General features: G+C 44.3%; 1 protein-coding gene across 1 annotated transcript in view; it reads right to left on the bottom strand.

Annotated features, from left to right (window-relative positions):
• Positions 1 to 18,802, bottom strand: part of Tmem241 (transmembrane protein 241) — a 112,794-nt gene that overhangs the window by 28,264 nt on the left and 65,728 nt on the right. The window contains exon 13 of the mRNA XM_027404332.1: positions 18,520 to 18,613. Coding sequence (XP_027260133.1) covers positions 18,520 to 18,613 — 94 coding nt within the window. The remainder of the gene's footprint in view (positions 1 to 18,519; positions 18,614 to 18,802) is intronic.

Below are 18,802 nucleotides of genomic sequence, written 5' to 3'. Positions count from 1 at the left end.
TAATAAGCTTTCTTTCTTTACATGTAAATCAATATGAACACACATTATGAGCTTCTTTCTTCCTTTTTTTTTAACACAAAGAAAGCTGGCAAGGTGCACATATGGTTTGACTTTGTCTTTTTACTTAGTGATATATCTTGAAGATTTTCTCCTGGCAGTACGCTGAGTATCCATAAGTTTTCTTCTTCTTTATTTATACAATTTCTAAGTTTTAAATGGTAAACTGTTCTGAGAAGCATCATGAGTCCTTCTGCCTGGGACATGAATCACTCCCCACCCAGCACATATACACCATACACCCATCTACCCGCCTGTTCATCAGCAACACTCTCAGTTACCAGATCCACAATCATAGCATTTCAGTCCCTACATTCAAGTATCCATTATTTGACTGAATAATGGCTCCAAAGCAAAAGATAGTGATGCTGGCAACTGTATATTTTTATAATTGTTCTGTTATATTCTTGTTACCTCCTGTGTCTAATTCATAATAGTTGAATTTATACAATTTTACCTGAGGTATAGGTATAGGAAACAGTGTCACATACGATGTTTGGTACTCTCTGTGGCTTCAGATAGGCTTCCTCTTGGGGTCTTGAGATGTATCCTCCACAAATAGGGGGAAAGCTACTATATCAGGTCAAAAGGCACACACATTTGTAAGTATAAATTGTCACTTCAGGGTTTTGTAGAGATAAATAATTACCCCTAAAATACAATGGGTTAGCTCTGTGGTTTGTTCCCTATTAACCGTGGTAAACCATGGTGTTCCCAAGAGCTACCACCTCTGTCTGTCTGCCCAGGCTCTCTGGGACTCTGTGACATACTTAGGAAATCCAAAAGATGCATTCTGCAGCTGGAACTGGAATGGCTGGTACAGGTCTAGTCTTTCTATAGTTGATGAGAAGGTTGACCCACAGTGTCAACTAGTGTCCTGCCATGAGGGTTTGAAAGTACAGAACTAGCAGGGAAAACAAGGCTGCTGTTAAGTGCTAACTGCTACCCAGAGGCCTCCAAATAGCACAGGTTACGGCCATTGCTCTTAGCTGCTCCCCAACCCAGAACTAAATGGTAAGACCCTACAGTTTGATTTCAGAACACAGAGACATGAAACAAACCGGCACTAAGAATTTCTTTCCTACTGACTAACTTTCACAATGCTGGAAGATACTGTGGAGGCCACTAGGCAAGAAAAGAACCAATAGTACTACTCAGCAGTGAAGCCAGAATACTACAATACCCTGCCAGATAAGGCTCCTAACAGTGTAATAGTGGCATGAAGCAACCAACGGCTTCTATGTTGAATTTGAGGCCTATTACAAAGAAAGGAATTCAGGCTTTACACTGCAAATCTGGTCAAAAGCTCATCGTTTTCAAGGTCACAAGACCGAGGGAAAAAGCTACTACAGTTGTTTTATTAAGCCATATGTTGTCAAACTGCCTTCCAAATATTTGTGCTTATGCCCATAGGTTAGTGCTGCCTTAGACCTTGGCCAGAGAAGCTTTTCTTTCTTTTTTTCTTTAAATTAAAGCTTCCTATTTATTTTAAAATTTAAATTCTTCAATTTCCATGTACATATTAATTATCTAAATTAGAATAATCAATCCATATGCCAGCACTTAATTGAGTAGCTCCTCACTTGATTAGGGAGGTGGAATACTGTAAACAAACTCCAGTAACCTTAATATTACTACTAACTGAATTAATGAAGTAAATATACATCCAGGACTTTTTTTTTTTTTTACTTCACTTTTTCTTTTAATGCTTCAATTATTTCACTCTATTGTCTTCTTTTTTTTCCAACTTTTTTTTATTTGGATTAGAAACAGGATTATTTTACATGACAATCCCAGTTCCCTTCTCCCACCTGTCCTCCCCTACCACCCCCCAACTAAAACCCTGCCTATCACATATCCTTTCTGCTCCCCCTGGATGGTAAGGCCCTCCATAGAGTGTCATCAGTGCCTATTGTATCCTTTGGGACAGCGCCTAGGCCACCCCCATGTATCTTGGCTCAGGGAGTATCCCTCTATGTGGAATGGGCTCCCAAAGTCCACACCCATGCTAGGGATAAGTACTGAACTTCTACAGGAGGTCTCGAAGATTTCTGAGGTTTCCTCACAGAAACCCATGTTCCTGTGTCTGGATCAGTCCCATGCTATATTTCAGCTATCAATCTGGGGAGCAAGAGTTCGAAGATATTCAGGTTAGCTGTTTCTGTGGGTTTCACCAGCCTGGTCTGGACCCCTGTGCTCTCCACTCAACCTTCAGAGAAGCTTTTCTTGGCAAGGATCAGGCATTAATGCAGAGGTTCCTAACTGGCCAAAGGGCTGAGAACTGTCTGTTAAGCACTCATCCCTAAGTGGGACATCTACATCAACTCTGCACTCCTAAGGCTCAGGGATACCACACAAGAGGGGTAGGAAGACAGTAAGAGGCACAGGGTGGGAAGCAGCCTGTGAAATGCTGTCTTTGGGCAGTGGCACAACCTTTGTACCCATGAGCACCCTGCAGGTGGGATTTTGCATCACAAGATCAGGTCAACAAGACAGTCCAATTCCCACAGGCGGTACGACTGGAGGTTATTAGCTAGACAAAACTGTAGACACATAAAGGGGTGAGGAGGAAGTATAAGGGGTGTCTGAGGGCAGTAGGAGGGCATCATTACATATATGAAATTGTCAAAGACTTAAAAAACATTGTAAAAGATAGTCTTTAAAAAAATAAAACAAAACAGCTAACAGAGCTAGATAGATGGCTCAGAGGTTTAAAAACACTGGCTGCTAGACCCAGCAGTCAGGAGGCAGAGGCAGGTGGATATCTGTGAGTTGGCAGCAGTCTCCTGGAAAACTCAAAGCCTAAGGAAGGAACCATGCAACCTGCTTTCCCATGCTTAACTCCTGTCGGGGCGTGCTGACATGACACGGAGTGAAGGATGCTAGGTCCTGGTGCTGCATGGGCTCTAGGACGTGCTCCTGGCTGCTGTGTCAGGTTACTGCTTTCCACCAGTTTCTACCAGATCTTGGTTTCCTGGGGTATTTTCTACATCACATAGTTACCAAAGAGAAAATTTCAACAACCAAGTGCAGGCGTCCATGACCAACCTTCCTACCCAACAATGCATGGCAGTCTCACTCAGCTCCCTGTTTCAAACATCATTCACAACTCACGGAACAGAGCAGAACCAACACCGAGTGCTTCAAGGAGAGCAACAGGGTTTAAGCCCTGAGACCTGGTTTCAAGTCTGAGTCCCTCATTCAAACTTATACAAATTATGTAATATCTTTTTACCCCCATCTCCAAAAGGAGGCATACGTCTTGAACCTCACAACTATAATTAAAATCCAGTAAGAAATGTGTGTCAAAGTATCCGTCACATTGCCTAACCAATAGTAAGCGCATGGTGAGTGGACGCTGTGACTGTTCCTTGTACCTTCATCTTATATATTCCACAAGTGTGAGGTGGGCCTGAGGTAAAGTCTGCTTTGGGTTCAGGTATTTCTATCTATGGAACTAAATAATCAATCAAACAAACAAAACAAAACAAAACAAAACAAGCCTCACATTTTACCCACAGCTCAAGGCAGAAGGGCCTGGAATTTCTGTTTGTTGGGGACTTCACATGTCAGGGGGACACTAAAAGCAAACCTTCCCCAGCTGCTCTCTGTAACAGGATCAACAACATATAGAATGTATCCAAACTGCACAGCAGAAGTTGATTTCCAGGCCTGCCTGGGTTGGTCATACCCCATAACCTCAGGGAGTCTGCTCACCTTCCCATTCTCTCTCACAAAAGCTGGAAGGCTACCTCTCCTAGACATCATTACCCACAACACATAATGATGTGTGCTGACAGCCTGGCAAGCAGGGACCAGGAGAGCCATCAACTTGAAAGCTTGCTTTAAAAAGTGTTCAATCCTAACTCCAAAGCAAAGAGAGCCTGAGAGGCGGAAGAAAAAAACCAACAACAAAGCAAGCCTGAGGTCACCCCCTGGGAAGCACCCAGCCCAGCTCTAGCAGGTGTACCCAGTGAGAGGCAGTGCTCTGGAACATGGTGTTTGTTTATTTAAACCACTTAGACTGAGAGAACGGCAGTCATGCTGTTTTCTCTAACCAACCTCAGCCCCTGACTGAAGAGTGTGCCTGACATCCCAACTCCTCACCTGTGGAGCTGAGCCAAACCATACACACTTCTGCCATGCCATGGGAATTCTGAGGTCACGTCTTCACCTTAGTGTTGAGCTATTTGTTAGAAACATTCTCCAGCCATGGCATTCGGGAGACAAGGTTGCTAGTAGTCAGACTAGCAAGGCTTCAACCTAAAAAACTTCCTTTCCCCAACAGGTGACACCCAGACTGCCTGTGGTAAAAGGCAACATCAAAGCAAGAGGCAGGGTTAGCTGTCAGGGAGCAGGGTAATAGAACAAATGTGATGGAAAGGGGTAAGGGGGCTCTCAGGGGGTAGGAGGGTACAAGGGAGGGCAGGAAGATGGGGGGATTGGCAAAATACATTTCAAATGTCATAATAAAACCTACTTTGCATGATAATTTAAAGTATTTTAAATTTTTTTGAAAATATAATGAACTGGCCAGAAATTCACCCTGTTAAAGGGCACAGTTCATAATATTCAGAGTCCTCCGTGCTGTGCGGCCACCACTATCTCACTCCACGGCACTGGACTTGTCTATGACCTGCCTTCCTCTTCCTTGTATGTACACCCAGACGTGTGACTGCCGGGTTACAATGGAAATGCTGTCGAGTACCTGTCAGTGTTCCCCACATCCTACCCAGCACACTCAACTTTCCCACTACAGCCAGTGGCTGTGTGGTTCCTCTGTGTTACATCCCACTGTCTCATCACTAACTTAACAGAAATGAAGGCTGACTCTCCACTGGAGACTCAGCCTAGTGTCTTCAGAGACAAGAAAGCACTTCTTAGATGTTAGGTAAAGTGATAAATTAGGTTCCTGAGTTACTTGAAAAAAATTAATGTACTTTAAAACTGTACGGTACTGTTTATACTTTTGGTGATTTAATTTTATGTACTTGGTAGTTTCTGGTAGCTTTAAACTCTCCCGACACTACAATAGTGGGAGGACAAGATGACAGCTTCCTATCGACCTAAGGTTCCAAAGCACAGTCCAAAATGTGAGCCAGCACTTCAAACCTTATGAGCTATGACGAAAAGCTTGTTGTCTTCAAATAACAAAACCTGCTCTTCTATGTAATTCTTGTGACATTTCCATGAAGTATGCACGATCATCTCTACTTTGCAGGTGAGAAAACTGAAGCATACAGAAGCTAGGCAATCTTTGTTGTTGTTGTTGTTTGTTTGCTGCTTCTAAAATGCTGGGCTGTGGGGCTACTCTCTCCTGCAGCCTTACCCAAGCTTGGAATATGAGAGGCCACTTGTGGTGGTCTGAATAAGAACAGCACCAGGGGGTCAGATAGTTGAATGCTTAGTCATCAAGAAATGATATTACTTGAGAAGGATTAGTGTGGCCTTGCTGGAGGAAGTGTGTCACTGGGAGTGGGCTTTGAGGTTTCGGAAGCCTAAGCCAGGCCCAGAGTCACTCTCTGCCTGCTGCCTGCAGATCTGGATGTAGAACTCTCAGCTACTTCTCTAGCACCATGTCCCCCGGTGTACTGTAATGCTCCCCATTATGTTGATAATGTAAGCAACCCCTCAATTAAATGCTTTCTTTATAAGAGCTGGTGTGGTTATGGTGTCTCTTCACAGCAACAGAACACTGACTAAAATACCACTATCCACATCTGCTGAATGAGCTTGCCACAGAACATCTTCTCACTGAACTACTTGAGAAATAAAACTTCAGGGTGAAGGCAACTCTTCTAAGAATCAGGACTTGGGCAAGTTCCAGGCCAGCTTCAGCTGCATACTGAGGGCCTGTGTCTCATTCAGTGCCCCATGACCATGGCAACTCTTATAAAGGAAAGCATTTAATTGGAACTGGCTTACAGTTTAGATATTTAGTTCATTATCAGCATGGCGGCAGCAAGGCATGCAAGGTACTGGAGAGTAGCTAGAGTTCTACATCTGGATACACAGACATCAGGCAGAGAGAGACGCTGGGTCTGGCTGGAGCATTTGAGAACTCAAAGCTTATCCCCAGTGACACACTTCCTCTAGCAAGGCCACACTTCCCAGTCCTGGTCAAGTAGAAGCACTTCCTAATGAAGAAGCATTTAAATATATGAGCCTATAGGGGCCATTTCTATTAGTACCACCATAGCCTGTCTCAACAAAACAAATCACAAAGCAGAAGGGGGGCACTGAATACAGCTTTGAGTTCTAACTGTATGGGAAAAGAGACACGAGCTGGACAACTCAAGTCAAGGGGGTAAGGGCAATAGAATATATGTGACCTCAAGCAACGTCATGGAAGTTTCAGGAAGGTTCACGCAACATCTAGCTTCACACACCAGGGCAAGGACACTCCACTAGAGGAAATGTCTGCTGTTACTACCAGCTCAAGATGGGCTGGGCACCACAGGGATCCAAGACAACACTTTTTTGCTTCTATGGCGCAAGCTCCTCTTCTGCCTTCTAGAGTGCACTAGCTTTCTCAGAAGAACAAAACAGCAAGGCAACATAGGGCACCTGAGAGAGATGAGACTAAACTATTGCCAAAACCTTTTCTCTCAAATCCTGACATTTTAAAGGTGCAAAGAAGAAAGTGGAGGGCTCAAAATGGCACACCAAATGGCGCAAATGCTTGGAAATCTGGAAGAACAAGGCAGATATAGATGAAGTAAGATATCTAAGGAGGGCAGGCCAGTGAGATGTCTCAGTGGATACAAATGCTTGAACTAACCAGAGGACCTGAGTTCAATCCCTGGGACCAATACAGGGAAAGCAGAGAACTGACTCCTGTGGGCTGTCCCCTCATCCTCACAGAGTGCCATGACATATGCCTCCACACACACAAATAATTATAATATAAAAGACTTTATATTCATAAAAAATATAAAAAGACTTTTAAGGGGAACAACAAGGCCAGGCATGACAGCCCCTTCAAAGATGGCAAACCCTCCTGCTTGGGGCTAAGAGTGGAACACAGTTAACAACAAATGAGTGAATCTTGGAGATGAAAGACTCCAAGTGCTGAGAAAGAAATCCAGCACAGTGTGGAAAAATGTCACAGACTTTTGCTCCTTTTCAGAGGGCAAGGCCAGGAAATTGTGTAAAGGACTGGCTTAAACAATGGCTCCTGACCCCATTTTCACCAGACTGGTTCAGTATTGCTGCTTCAGCTTGTTTCTACCCTGCGCCCTGGAAACTTGTTTATTTGGTTCTCTTTGCCGATTAATCACCCCCTCCCCACAGCTGCTGAAATGGGAAGTTTGCAAATGTGTCAAAATAAGAGACCACTCTAGTTATTTTAAGTTATCTAGGATATGAGGCACACCCAGAAAAACCTCACAGTCAGGACATTTACAAAATTAAGTGTCTCCCTTAGTAAATAAGAAGCAAATTCCTTCAGGCCAAAAGTTGTGAAACCCAGAATTGCCATCATATTTTTGCCACAGAGCCCTGTGATGATGGATGGCACTAAAAATAGCTCTGGGGAGGGGTGTACAGCACGAAAGACAAAAGCCACCTTACCCCCCACCCGAGAACATCACCTACTTCTGCGGGTTAATCTGACAACCGGAAACAATCCGGCTGTTTTTTCTCGAATCCAGAACAGTATTTCCCTCCCAAGATCCTCTTGGAAAACCTTGTTCATAAACAAATGATTCCTAGGTGGCCGGCCTCCTCGCTGAGTGTTTCCAGACGCTTCAGCACCAAGAGTCCTTCCCTCACATGCCACTCGTGTTCCTGTCGCCCCACTGGTGACGTCATGGAAAGGCACTGACATGCTGTTATTATTGCCGGGCTAGAGACTGTAAAGGAAATTATGCTGCTGCCTCTGGGTTTCAATTTTCCATGAAAAATTGTTCTCATTGCCACAGAGGCTTAGCCAGTGAACAAGAAAAATGATTTAATTAAGAGATAGCCATAATTAGATATTTTTTTCAGTGCACTCTTTCAACATAAAAGTTATATTACAGCAGAGTTTCATTTTATTTCATGACTTTTTTTTTTTTTTTTTGGTTTTTTGAGACAGGGTTTCTCTGTGTAGCTTTGGAGCCTATCCTGGCACTCGCTCTGGAGACCAGGCTGGCCTGGAACTCACAGAGATCTGCCTGCCTCTGCCTCCCGAGTGCTGGGATTAAAGGCGTGCGCCACCAACGCCCAGCTCATGACTTATTTTCATCAGACCATTCCAGAACACACAAAGATAATAAGTAAAAACTAAAGGAAAAGAAGAAGCAGAATATTGGAGTGAGAACATCCATAGTCAAATAAGCTTAGCAATGCGGTGTGAGGGAGGGTGGGAGCCTGAAGAAGCTGAGAAACCAACAACAGCCATGGACACATGGGCACAGGAGAAGATGACGCCTGAGGTGAGGAAAGACAGAACTAGCCTGGCCAGCTGACAGACAGCGGAAGGCAGATGAGCGTAACAAAAAAAGTGTTAACAGTAGTAACAGAATTCACATGAGAGGAAGACCAAGCTCCCTGCTCTGCACTCTGTCCTGGTGAGCACAGACACACGTCAAACACCACACCTAACAACTCTGGTTCAGAACATGAAGATGTGGCCACTTGTCATCTCCTTTAATGTGCCAGGTAACAGCCAAGGCTAAGCGTGGGGCCTTCCTATACATACATCAAGATACAGGGTAGAAACTCAAAAACTAAGGACTGAGGAGACAGCTCAGTGGACAAAGGACCTGCTGTGCAAGCATGAGGACCTGAGTTCAGATCTCCACATTCACGAAAAAGATGGGTGCGGCAGTGCACACCTGTAACCCCAGTACTTACCTATGTAGATACCGAGGATGCCCAGCCAGCCATCTGGACATAAGAGTGAGTCCTGGGCTCACTGAAAGAGCCACCCATCATCAACTCTGGCCTCCCTACTCACACACAGGCATGCACAGACACATACCCACGTGTACATATAAATTAATACATAAAATCAATAAAAAGTAAAAATTCATATTATTTAGATGTCAGAAAATTTGCATGATTCCCCTTTCTCAGCTTTTTGTATGTGGTGTGTATGTGTCTGTCTGTTTCTGTGTATGTGCATATATGATGGGCAGGCGTCCCATGTGTGCATGTGTATGGAGTCTAGAGGACAATGTTGGGTGCCTTACCTTGATTTTATTTTGTGGTTTGGGGGCTAGAGATACATCAATTAAGAGCACTTGTTCTCGAAGAAGACCCAGGTTCAATTCCTAGCACCCACATAGAGGCTCACTACCATGTGCAACTCTAGTTCCAAGGGATCCTCCTCTGACCTCTACAAGTACCAGGCTTGCATATGGTATATATACATACATATAGGCAAACCACTCATACACATAAAGAAAATACTTTAAAATTTTTATTTTATCTAATCCACTGACATAGTGAAGACGCTTTAGTTCATATCTTGGCAACAGGCCAAGAGAGGTCAGCATGCCACCTTGAAAAAACAAAGTAGCTCTGCTGTGGCCTTCACCTGCAAGAAAGCCTGAAACAGGAAGTCAGAGCTCAGAAAACTTCCTGTGAACATCAAAGCTTTTCATCAGGATAAATCAGTCAACTTATTAGCAGCATTTGCCTACCTCTTACTAGAAACTCCTACATGGGAAACCCAGACCAGGGTGGCAGTCACGTTACTCCACAAGGAGATGTTGTTATGGAGACAGCTCTAAAGGATCCCAGGCGATGCCAGTATATAATTAAGGCTAGTGAGTGATCACAGAGCGGCCAGCTGGGTGGTCTCCATGGAAACCAGCAAGCATACATGTTCACGTGCACAGTGACTGCTTTGGATCAATGACTCTTTATATAGGTTGAAAGCACTGTGAATGGCACATCAATGGCCTCTTTTGCTAGGCACTCCCAGATTCCGCTGTGAGGAGCCTTGTTCTTGTGGATGCTACATTCAGAGCACAAGTGTAGTCAGCAGTAAATCCACACCACGAATCAGTGAACACAATGGTACCCTCAAAGCCAGGAAATCACTGTTCAACTCTGTGAAAGGGATGAGCAAGTATTTGACAGAGCCAAGGACCTGCCTGGGGCTGGCTCTCACCAGTCCAGAGCTGTCAGGAAGCATTTAATGCCATGGGTAAGGTAGAAATTAGTATTGTGCTTATTCACTGAAAAGAAAACCAATTCACACACCTAAAGTGGTAGACCTGAGTCTAGGTGAAAATTAATTCTTTACTTAGGTCTCTTATTGTCCTACACAGTGCTGGCTGCAAAGCATACCCCAGCTATTTCCACATAGGTTAGCTCATTTAATCTGTGAGCCAGCAAGAGCTCATATTCTAGTGCCTTCCAGCTTTACAATATCCCCTCCAAATGAACAGCATCCTCGCTGAAGAGCAATGTGAGGGAACCGTCTTCTAGGGTGAATTCTGACCATCTGGGTTAAGGACAAAATTTCAATAAGCCACCTGCAACACTGACAGCAAGATTGTCCCCAGGAGAAGGTGGGTCCTAGTGACAGGGACAGAAGAAAGTCCCACAGTGGAGTGATATATTTCAGTAAGTTCTTATAAATTTGGCGAATGTTTTGTTCAGTAGATTGGTATGGTAATTAGTAACATAGTTCCCAGCAGTTCACCGTACAGGTCTACATCCGATGAAAGGCCATCGGCAAGTCAGTCATGTATCAGAGTCACTGTGGTTGCCAACTTTGAGCTGTCTTTAGATGCCTTCCAGTCTAAACTCTGCTTTACAGAAGAGGAATGAACTCAGGGTTCCAGGCACTGTCACCTTGGGCTCCTGTGTTTATGGTGGCACTGTTTTGGGAGGTGGAGCAGTAGCTGGCTACCTGTTCAGGCATTGAGGTTTAGAGCCTAGCCCCACTTCCTCTCCAGTAACTGCTTCCTGTTCCACAGAGAAATGAGACTCCCTGTAGTGATATCAGCATACTGATACTCCTGTGACCATGCCTTCCCCATCACAATGGCCTGTGTCCTCCCAAACTGTAAGCCATAATAAACCCTTCCTGCCTCACCATGAGAAAAGTAACTAATGTGGGTATCTTGTCCATCATAGCTGCTGTGACTAATGACCAGTGACTGGGTAGCTTACAGACAACGTGACAGTGTTTCTTATTCTTCTGCCAGGTGGAAAGTGCAGACTGGCATGCTGGTGGATTCTGTGCCTGGGAGGAGCTGCTTTATCAGAGACAGCACCCTCCTTCTGTGTTCCCACAGCTCTTTTATTTTGAGACGGGACCTCACTCTGTAGCCCTGGATAGCCTGGAACTGGCCGCATAGGAGGCTGACCTCAAATTCAGAGATCTGCCTGCCTCTGTCTCCTGGGTGCAACGGTTAAAGGTGTGAGCCACCATGACTGGCTGGAGCCTCTTTAATAAGGTCACTGATGTCACTCATGAGGACTCTGCCTTCATAATCTTACCATGTGCCCAAAGCTGCACCTAGGACCATTGCCTTAGAGATTGGGATTTCACACTATGAACTTCAGGGGGCATAAACAGCTCATATCATAGAAGAGAAGTTCAGTGAATCGTGGCCAGAATCAAGCAGTGAGCACTCTCCCCCAGCCCCGCAAGCCCCAGTCCCTCTCTCACACACATCTCATGACCTCATGCTGGAGACTAAAGCCCTGACTGCCTCCTTCCCATCTGTCACTATCTCTGCCAGGGCCCAGGGGGTAAAAGGCTTTCTGGTTTCTCAAGGACAGCTCTAACCCCCAAGTCCTTCCACAAACTGACACCAGTGTCTCCAACTTCTTCTCAATCTCTAGCACCTGGCTTTCTTCGTTCTCTCACCCAAGTTGTCCTTCTAGAAAATGTCTCCTCATGAGATCTGGCTATTACCCCTTGACCACAGCTCAGCCCGCTACTTCTTCAGGGCACGTATGACCCATCTTCATTCCTGCATCTTATTTCCTCAAAGCCTGCCAATATTCCTGCTCTAACTTTTCTCAACCTGTTTTCTTAGTGACAGTTCCTCCCACCTCTTTGCTGTTACTTCTCTGTCCTGTGCATTATGGTCCCTGGCATTTGAATGTCTCCCAAGTGTTTGCCTGTGTTCTTTCACGCCCACACCCTTCCTCTCCCAGTGAGTGCTTCCATCCCTTCACTGTTCTGATGTATGATCTAAGTTCGCAGCCCTCTCCAGGTTCCCAATTCAAAGCAGCTCCATTTAGCTGTTTGGTTGCCACACACAACTGTGTAGAATACATTTCACCAGCATTACCCCCTACAGTCTCACTGTCACAACTTCTGTCTGTCATGCCACAGGTGTCCCAAGTCTCCAGTTACAAACCTTGGAGATATCCGTGCTCTTCTGGATCCGTCATTATTGGTGTTTTATGACTATGATCACACACCCCCATCTGTTCTAACATGGTCTAGTGTTTATTTTGTCATGTCCCATAGCAATCACATGATAAAAAATTTCCTTCAGATTTTCAAGCAGATCTGACCTTCATCTTATTTTATTTCTGCCACTCAGGTTTTGATTACGTCCTGCCTGGATGCTTGAAGCTCAGTTCTATCTAAGCTGTTTCCACATTAATGTGCCCAAGCATTATCTACCATCATCAGCTCATCCAGAGGTCTACAATGGGCTCTATTGAGCAGCTTCTTTGTACTGTCATTGGACTTTTTGTCTAGTTTCCCTTTGCCTTCACTGGCTCTTCCTCTAATTAAACTTACAGTTCCCCACAAGCTCATCCTGCCTTATTGCTCCTGCTGCTCATTCTGGAAGGCTCTTCTTCCTTTCTTCAACCTTACCCTGGCAACCATAACTTTCAGGGCCAGTGCCAGTCACTCCTTTGCTACCCAGATTGGCATCATTGCCAAACTCACCCTTATTTATTCTGAGTTATAGCAGGCCTTAGACAGGCACTGAACACAGCCAATTCATGTTTCCTTCCTTGTGTCCATTAATCTCCAAAGCTTTCCCTAAAGAAATGTTGAGTAATGGTAGAATCATGTACAAAAGGGGGTCCACTGAAAGAGAAGCTATATGTCTTCATATCATCATATCATATCATCATATCATATCCCCGGTATATCTTAAATCTTACAGGATTGCTAACTGCTTCCAACTGGTAGTAAATTAGAATAAGAAAGGATTTAGAAGCCAACTGAGGCACACTGCAGAGATGTTTGCTCTGGGGCTGATGGGCATTCCATGGCTCTGGGAAGGTGTACAGGAGAGCTACATCAAGAATTGACTAAAACGGAAGCAACTGGTTACAAATTGGATTATTTGAGGCAGGAGCCCCACCCTAAGTCAAGGTCATTTGAGGTCAGAAGATTCATAAGCCATGCTGTGGTGGCAGCCCACAGAAAAGGAGATGTCTGCTTGTCCTCACTCTCATTGGCAAGTTTATATATCCTGACACATTCCCTTCACTGATATTGGAACCTAACTCTGGGATTCCAACATAGACTGAAAACTGGCAGCTCTCTAGGACCTTCCTGGGATGCCAGCACTGGGACTCCTCACAGCAACTGCTGAGACATCTGAATGTGGACTGAACAACTACACTACTGGACTCTTGGCCTTTCCGTCAGGAGACAGCCATGGTTGGACTACTCAGACCACATCCTGTAAAACACTCTAATAAATAAATCCCTTACTGAAATTAGATAAATATTAGTTCATTCTACCAGTTCTGTTCCTCAGAGAATCCTGACTAAATAGAGAGCCTGAGCCTGCAAATACAAAATGTGACTACACACACACACACACACACACACACACACACACACACACCAAAACAACAACAGAAAAACAACCAAAAGGCTGGGTAAAAGCACTGCCATGAAGCCTGGTGAACTCAGTCAATCCCGAGACCAACATGGTGACAGGGAAGAATCGACTCCCACAAGTTGTCCTCTGGCTTCCACATGTGCACCAAGGCCCATGCATAAGTGTGCACATACACAAGAAGATATCTGAATCACACATGCTTTAAAAAAAATCACCTTTAATCCCAGCACTTGGGAGGAGAAAGCAGGCAGATCTCTGTGAGTTTGTTGACAGTGAGGGCTACACAGAGAAACCCTGTCTTGAAAAACAAGAACAACAAAAGAGTTTAGTTCAACGATAGAGCTCTTGCCTTGTATGTTTAAGACTCTGGGATCAATCCCTAGCAATAACAAAACAGAAACAAAAACAAGCCAAGCAAACAAACAAAAACCGTAAATGGAATCAAAAGATCTATCAGAAAAAGTATTTTCCAAGGGCCATTAAAAGGACAGACCTGGCTTTATGACCTGCAGCTGTCTTCAGGACAAGAATGCTGATGACAACTGCATTAGCTTATGAGGAGCCCAGTGTTATACAGAGCAGGCTTTGAAAGGACAGTGAGAGCTGCTGCGACTGTCTGGGATGCCTCACCTGTCCTGGCTTGTCATCTCCATAAACTCACTCCAACCTCAGTTGCTTCTATCCAATGACTCTGAGAACCCAAGCAGTTTGAAATGAAAAGCATGAGATAAGGCATTACCCAATCTGGGAAGAATTCTCCAACAGGGTTCAAATCTGCTGGAAGACCCCACTAAGAGCAAACTCAGGCTATACCCTGCTTACACACCCACACACATCAGTGCTGTTCTCTTGAATCCACTCCTTGGTACCCCAGTGAGAAGAGAGCTCACGATTTTGCCAATGTATTAGATTTCACATGCTGAAATTTACCTAGAAGAGATGTTTCCTTCTCCAAAGGTTGCTAACCACTATAATGCTTGCTGACTCTTAAAGTATTTCTCAGATTTCAAGAGAGAAAAATAATCATCATGAAAGAAACATAACAAAGCCAGGCATGGTGGTGATACCCTTAATGCCAACACTCAAGAACAGAGGCAGGCTAGTCTTGAGTCTGAGGCCAGCCTGTCTACACAATGAGTTCCAGGCCAGTTAGAGGTACACAGTGAGACCTTCTGCCCCCCACAAAAAAAACAAGCAGAGAACATGCAAATGATGGCAACCCCTTGAACAATGGCTATGAAAGAATACTATTTTGGAGCCAGGAAGAAGGCATCTCAGCCCTTGAATGACCTCCCTGCCTGGGTTTACAACGTTTTTGAGAAATCCAAATTCTCCTCTAGCACCACAGAGCTATCCTTTACTGTTTAAGGATTAACACGAAACCACAAGAACTAATTAAAAATTGCCCCCCTCCCTAAGGATTTCGGGGAAAATAGCAAAGGAGACACTCAGTGACCAGTAATCAAATAGACAAAATCATACACAAAACTCTATCAAATTGTAAAGGACAGAATGAGTGCAGGTTTTACAGCCCTTAGGGATGGTTATAAGCCATGAAACTCAGCCACTGAAATATAAGATGTGATTTTTTTTAATGTAATGATTTTTAAATAGTTTTTTAAGATTTATCTATTTATTTATGCACATCAGTGTTTTGCCTGTATGTATGTCTGTGTGAAGGTGTCAGGTCCCCTGGAACTGGAATTACAGACAGTGTGAGCTTCCATGTGGGTGCTGGAAATTGAACCTGGGTCCTCTGGAAGAACAGCCAGTTCTCTTAACCACCAAGCCATCTCTCCAGCCCCAATGTGATGATGTTTAACAAATTCAGTAAGTTACTGAGTGATTCTGCAATCATCACTACAATCTAGCTTTAGCTCTTTTCCAGCCTACAAAACCACAACTTCTTTAAACCTATATGTGATAAATTTCTGCCCCATGAAAAACCATCAATTCTGTCTGTCTAAATTCACCTTTTCTGGACATTTAACAGATGGGATAATATATGCATTACTTTGTACTAGGTTCTTCCACTTAGCAGAAGGTTTCTAAGAGTCATCTGCATTATAGCATACATTAACAGCTGTTGTGGTTCAGTAGCATTCTACCACATACATAGAATCCTTGCTTTTCCATCTATGAAGAGACTGACCTTTGTGGGCACCAGGAATGAATGTGGTACATATACATATTTTACATGCAAAACACTCAAACACATAATCTTTTCAAAAATTCTCCATTCAAAAGACAGAGGTTGTCAGATTGTACTTTTATTTTTATTTATTTTGGTTTTTCAAAACGGGGTTTCTCTGTGGCTTTAGAGCCGGTCCTGGAACTTGCTCTGTAAAGTGGTTTGGCCTTGAACTCACAGAGATGCTCCTGTCTCTGCTTCCTGAGAGCTGGGATTAAAGGCATGCACCACCACTGCCTGGTTAGATTGTAATTTTAAGAGGGAAGACTGAACTACACAGTTTCCAGAAGAGACCTTGAATCAGGGATACATGTAGGCTGGCTTTGAGGATGAACAGAGCCAGAGCCCTCATAAACTATGAGACACATGTATGCAGGCCCTTTGAAAACAGCTCAGGACTTCATGAAAGGCTTTGTTCAGATAAGGTTCTGCTTTTGTTTGTTTTTAGGGCTTAATGAATTTTAATGTCCTTCATAAAATCTGGAAGTTTCATCCATTATTTATTTAAATATTTTTATATCCCTGGCTCTTCCTCTTCCAAGACTACTTATATATGTGTGTGTACATATGTACACACACATATATATACATATGTACACACACACATATATATGAATATATACACACACATATATGTTGATATGTATGATATCTCACAGGTCCCTGGAGTGTTATTTACATTTTTTAAAATGATGCCTTCTTCTCCCTCTTAGAGTTCACTTTTTCTGCCACCTAAAATCTGTTGAATCCCTCAGTAAAAATCTCATTTCAGCTATATCTTCAATCTGGCCTGGAAATAACTACTGGTTATTTCCTAGTTCTCTCTGACTGACATTCTGAATTCATGGAGCCTTTCCTGATCTTTACATAGCTGTAGTTCCCCACAGTGTCTTGATGGAGGCTCAGCAATGTTCCGGGCCAGATACCCAGAGCCAGTTCCCACGGACTTTCCTTTTCTTGCACATAGGCCACAATCTGCTTCTCTAAATGCCTATAACTTTTGGTTGAGTGCTGTGCTTTTTAGAGAACATGTGGTAGCAACTCCAGGTTCTGACTTCTCCCACACATCTTATTGTGGTTGTTTGTTTTGCTCGTTCAGTGATCTTCCTAAACCAAGTGTAAAATCTGTCTTTCATGAAAGGTGCAGTGCTGATGTCTTTACTAATATTTGTTCTTCTTCTTCATGCATGTGTAACTGGGTGTCCTGGCAAGGACCAGATGGAGGTTTGTGTTCAAATACCACAAGCCAGAAAATCTTATTTGTCTCTGCTTCTACATGGCTGGAGAGGACATCTGAACCTCAGCAGTTTTCACATCTGCCTTGGGTTGTACTTTCCTCTGGATCTTTTGTGTGTGCAAGCAGGCTCCACTAGCCAGGGACACGTGAGTATGTTTAAGTCTGTTCCACCTCTTGTGTGTTCCTAGACACAGAAGGCATTCAATGTGAAGTATACGGAGGGCAAAAAAAGCTCCAAAACTACTTAGGTGAGCAACAAGACCACTGTCCACAGCTGACTTCCAGTGAGGCCCATACACTCAAGAGAGCGAACTACTGGCTTCTCTTGTTCACTTCTGACCAAAATGGCCGCTTGAATGAACAATGCCCCAAACAGAGGGAGAGACTTCTAGAAGCAGCAAAGCTCATTTTCATGGCTCCTCACAGCCTGCTCTGGCTTCCCCATCACAGGGACAGCTGAAAGGAGGGAATGGGGCAGCGGCAGGCAAGAACACCGTGAATTCACTCTGTTCCTACCAAGAACAAATACTTCTGGTTTCTAGTGTGCTTTTCGTCAATTTTGGGAGCATGGAAATGGAGACTTTGGACAATATTTTCCCAGCTTTCTGCTTGTTTGGGAGACTGTCAACTTCCTCCCCCTCTCACCTAACACCTCAGCCAGTCTCCACATTCTACCAAGAACAATACTACTAAAGGTGGACCGTGTAGGTGACATCACCACTGTGCAATCTCATTTTCAGAGAAGATGGCTGAAAAACTAGAGATGACGAGGACAGAAGCTCAGCTAACTTCATCAGATGGAATCCCACCCCTCAGCTGCAGGTCCAAGGCCCCTGCACCTTGACTGCCTCAGATGTGAGGGGAAAGGAAGGCCCTGGAAGAAAGAGTCCTGAAAGCATTTCTGTTACCATGGTGCTGCTTCCCACTGCTGCCTTTCAGCTCCTGAGCCTTCTCCGCCCACCCGCCTCTCTCTCTCTTACACATCAGTCAGCCCTGACCCTGATAGACAAAAGCTCTTCTTGTAACAGCCCTTGTCTTGAAGGCTCACGGAAGTGTCTCCATCTGGCCATTTGTCAGTTTTCTCTAGCACCTTTTAGGAATATGATGGTGTCTTCCTGATAAAATAGGTGAAAGGTCTCAGAAATTGTCCCCAGGCGCAGTCACTAAAAATGGCTTCTTAAAGATCCCATTTGACATAACCCAGGCTGAGAAGGCTGGCCACACAGAGGTAGATCTTCCCACCCCTACAGCCCCTCTCTTACCTTAGCAAAGAAAATCCAGGCTGCACACTGCCCTGGGGCCAGAATGCTTTTCAGCTTTACTCTGCTGAGCATGAGAAAGAAGCCTAAAGCTCCGCTGAAAGGAGAAAACACCCTTTGATTAGTGAGGCTGCCTTCCTTCAGCTACAGCCAGTCAATTCCTCCCCATCCACCTCCAGCCTTGAGCCAGGCTCAGCCATGCTGGCCTAGAGCTCTCAACCCTCCCACCCCTTCTCCCCAAGGGCTGTGACTACAGGCAAGGGCTATGCCGTCACGCTCAGTTTAT

The sequence above is a fragment of the Cricetulus griseus genome, chromosome 2, assembly GCF_003668045.3.
Source record: "Cricetulus griseus strain 17A/GY chromosome 2, alternate assembly CriGri-PICRH-1.0, whole genome shotgun sequence".
NCBI classification, from domain to species: domain Eukaryota; kingdom Metazoa; phylum Chordata; class Mammalia; order Rodentia; family Cricetidae; genus Cricetulus; species Cricetulus griseus.
The sequence above is the reverse complement of the archived record's forward strand: the minus strand, read 5'-3'. Positions and strand labels throughout refer to the sequence as shown.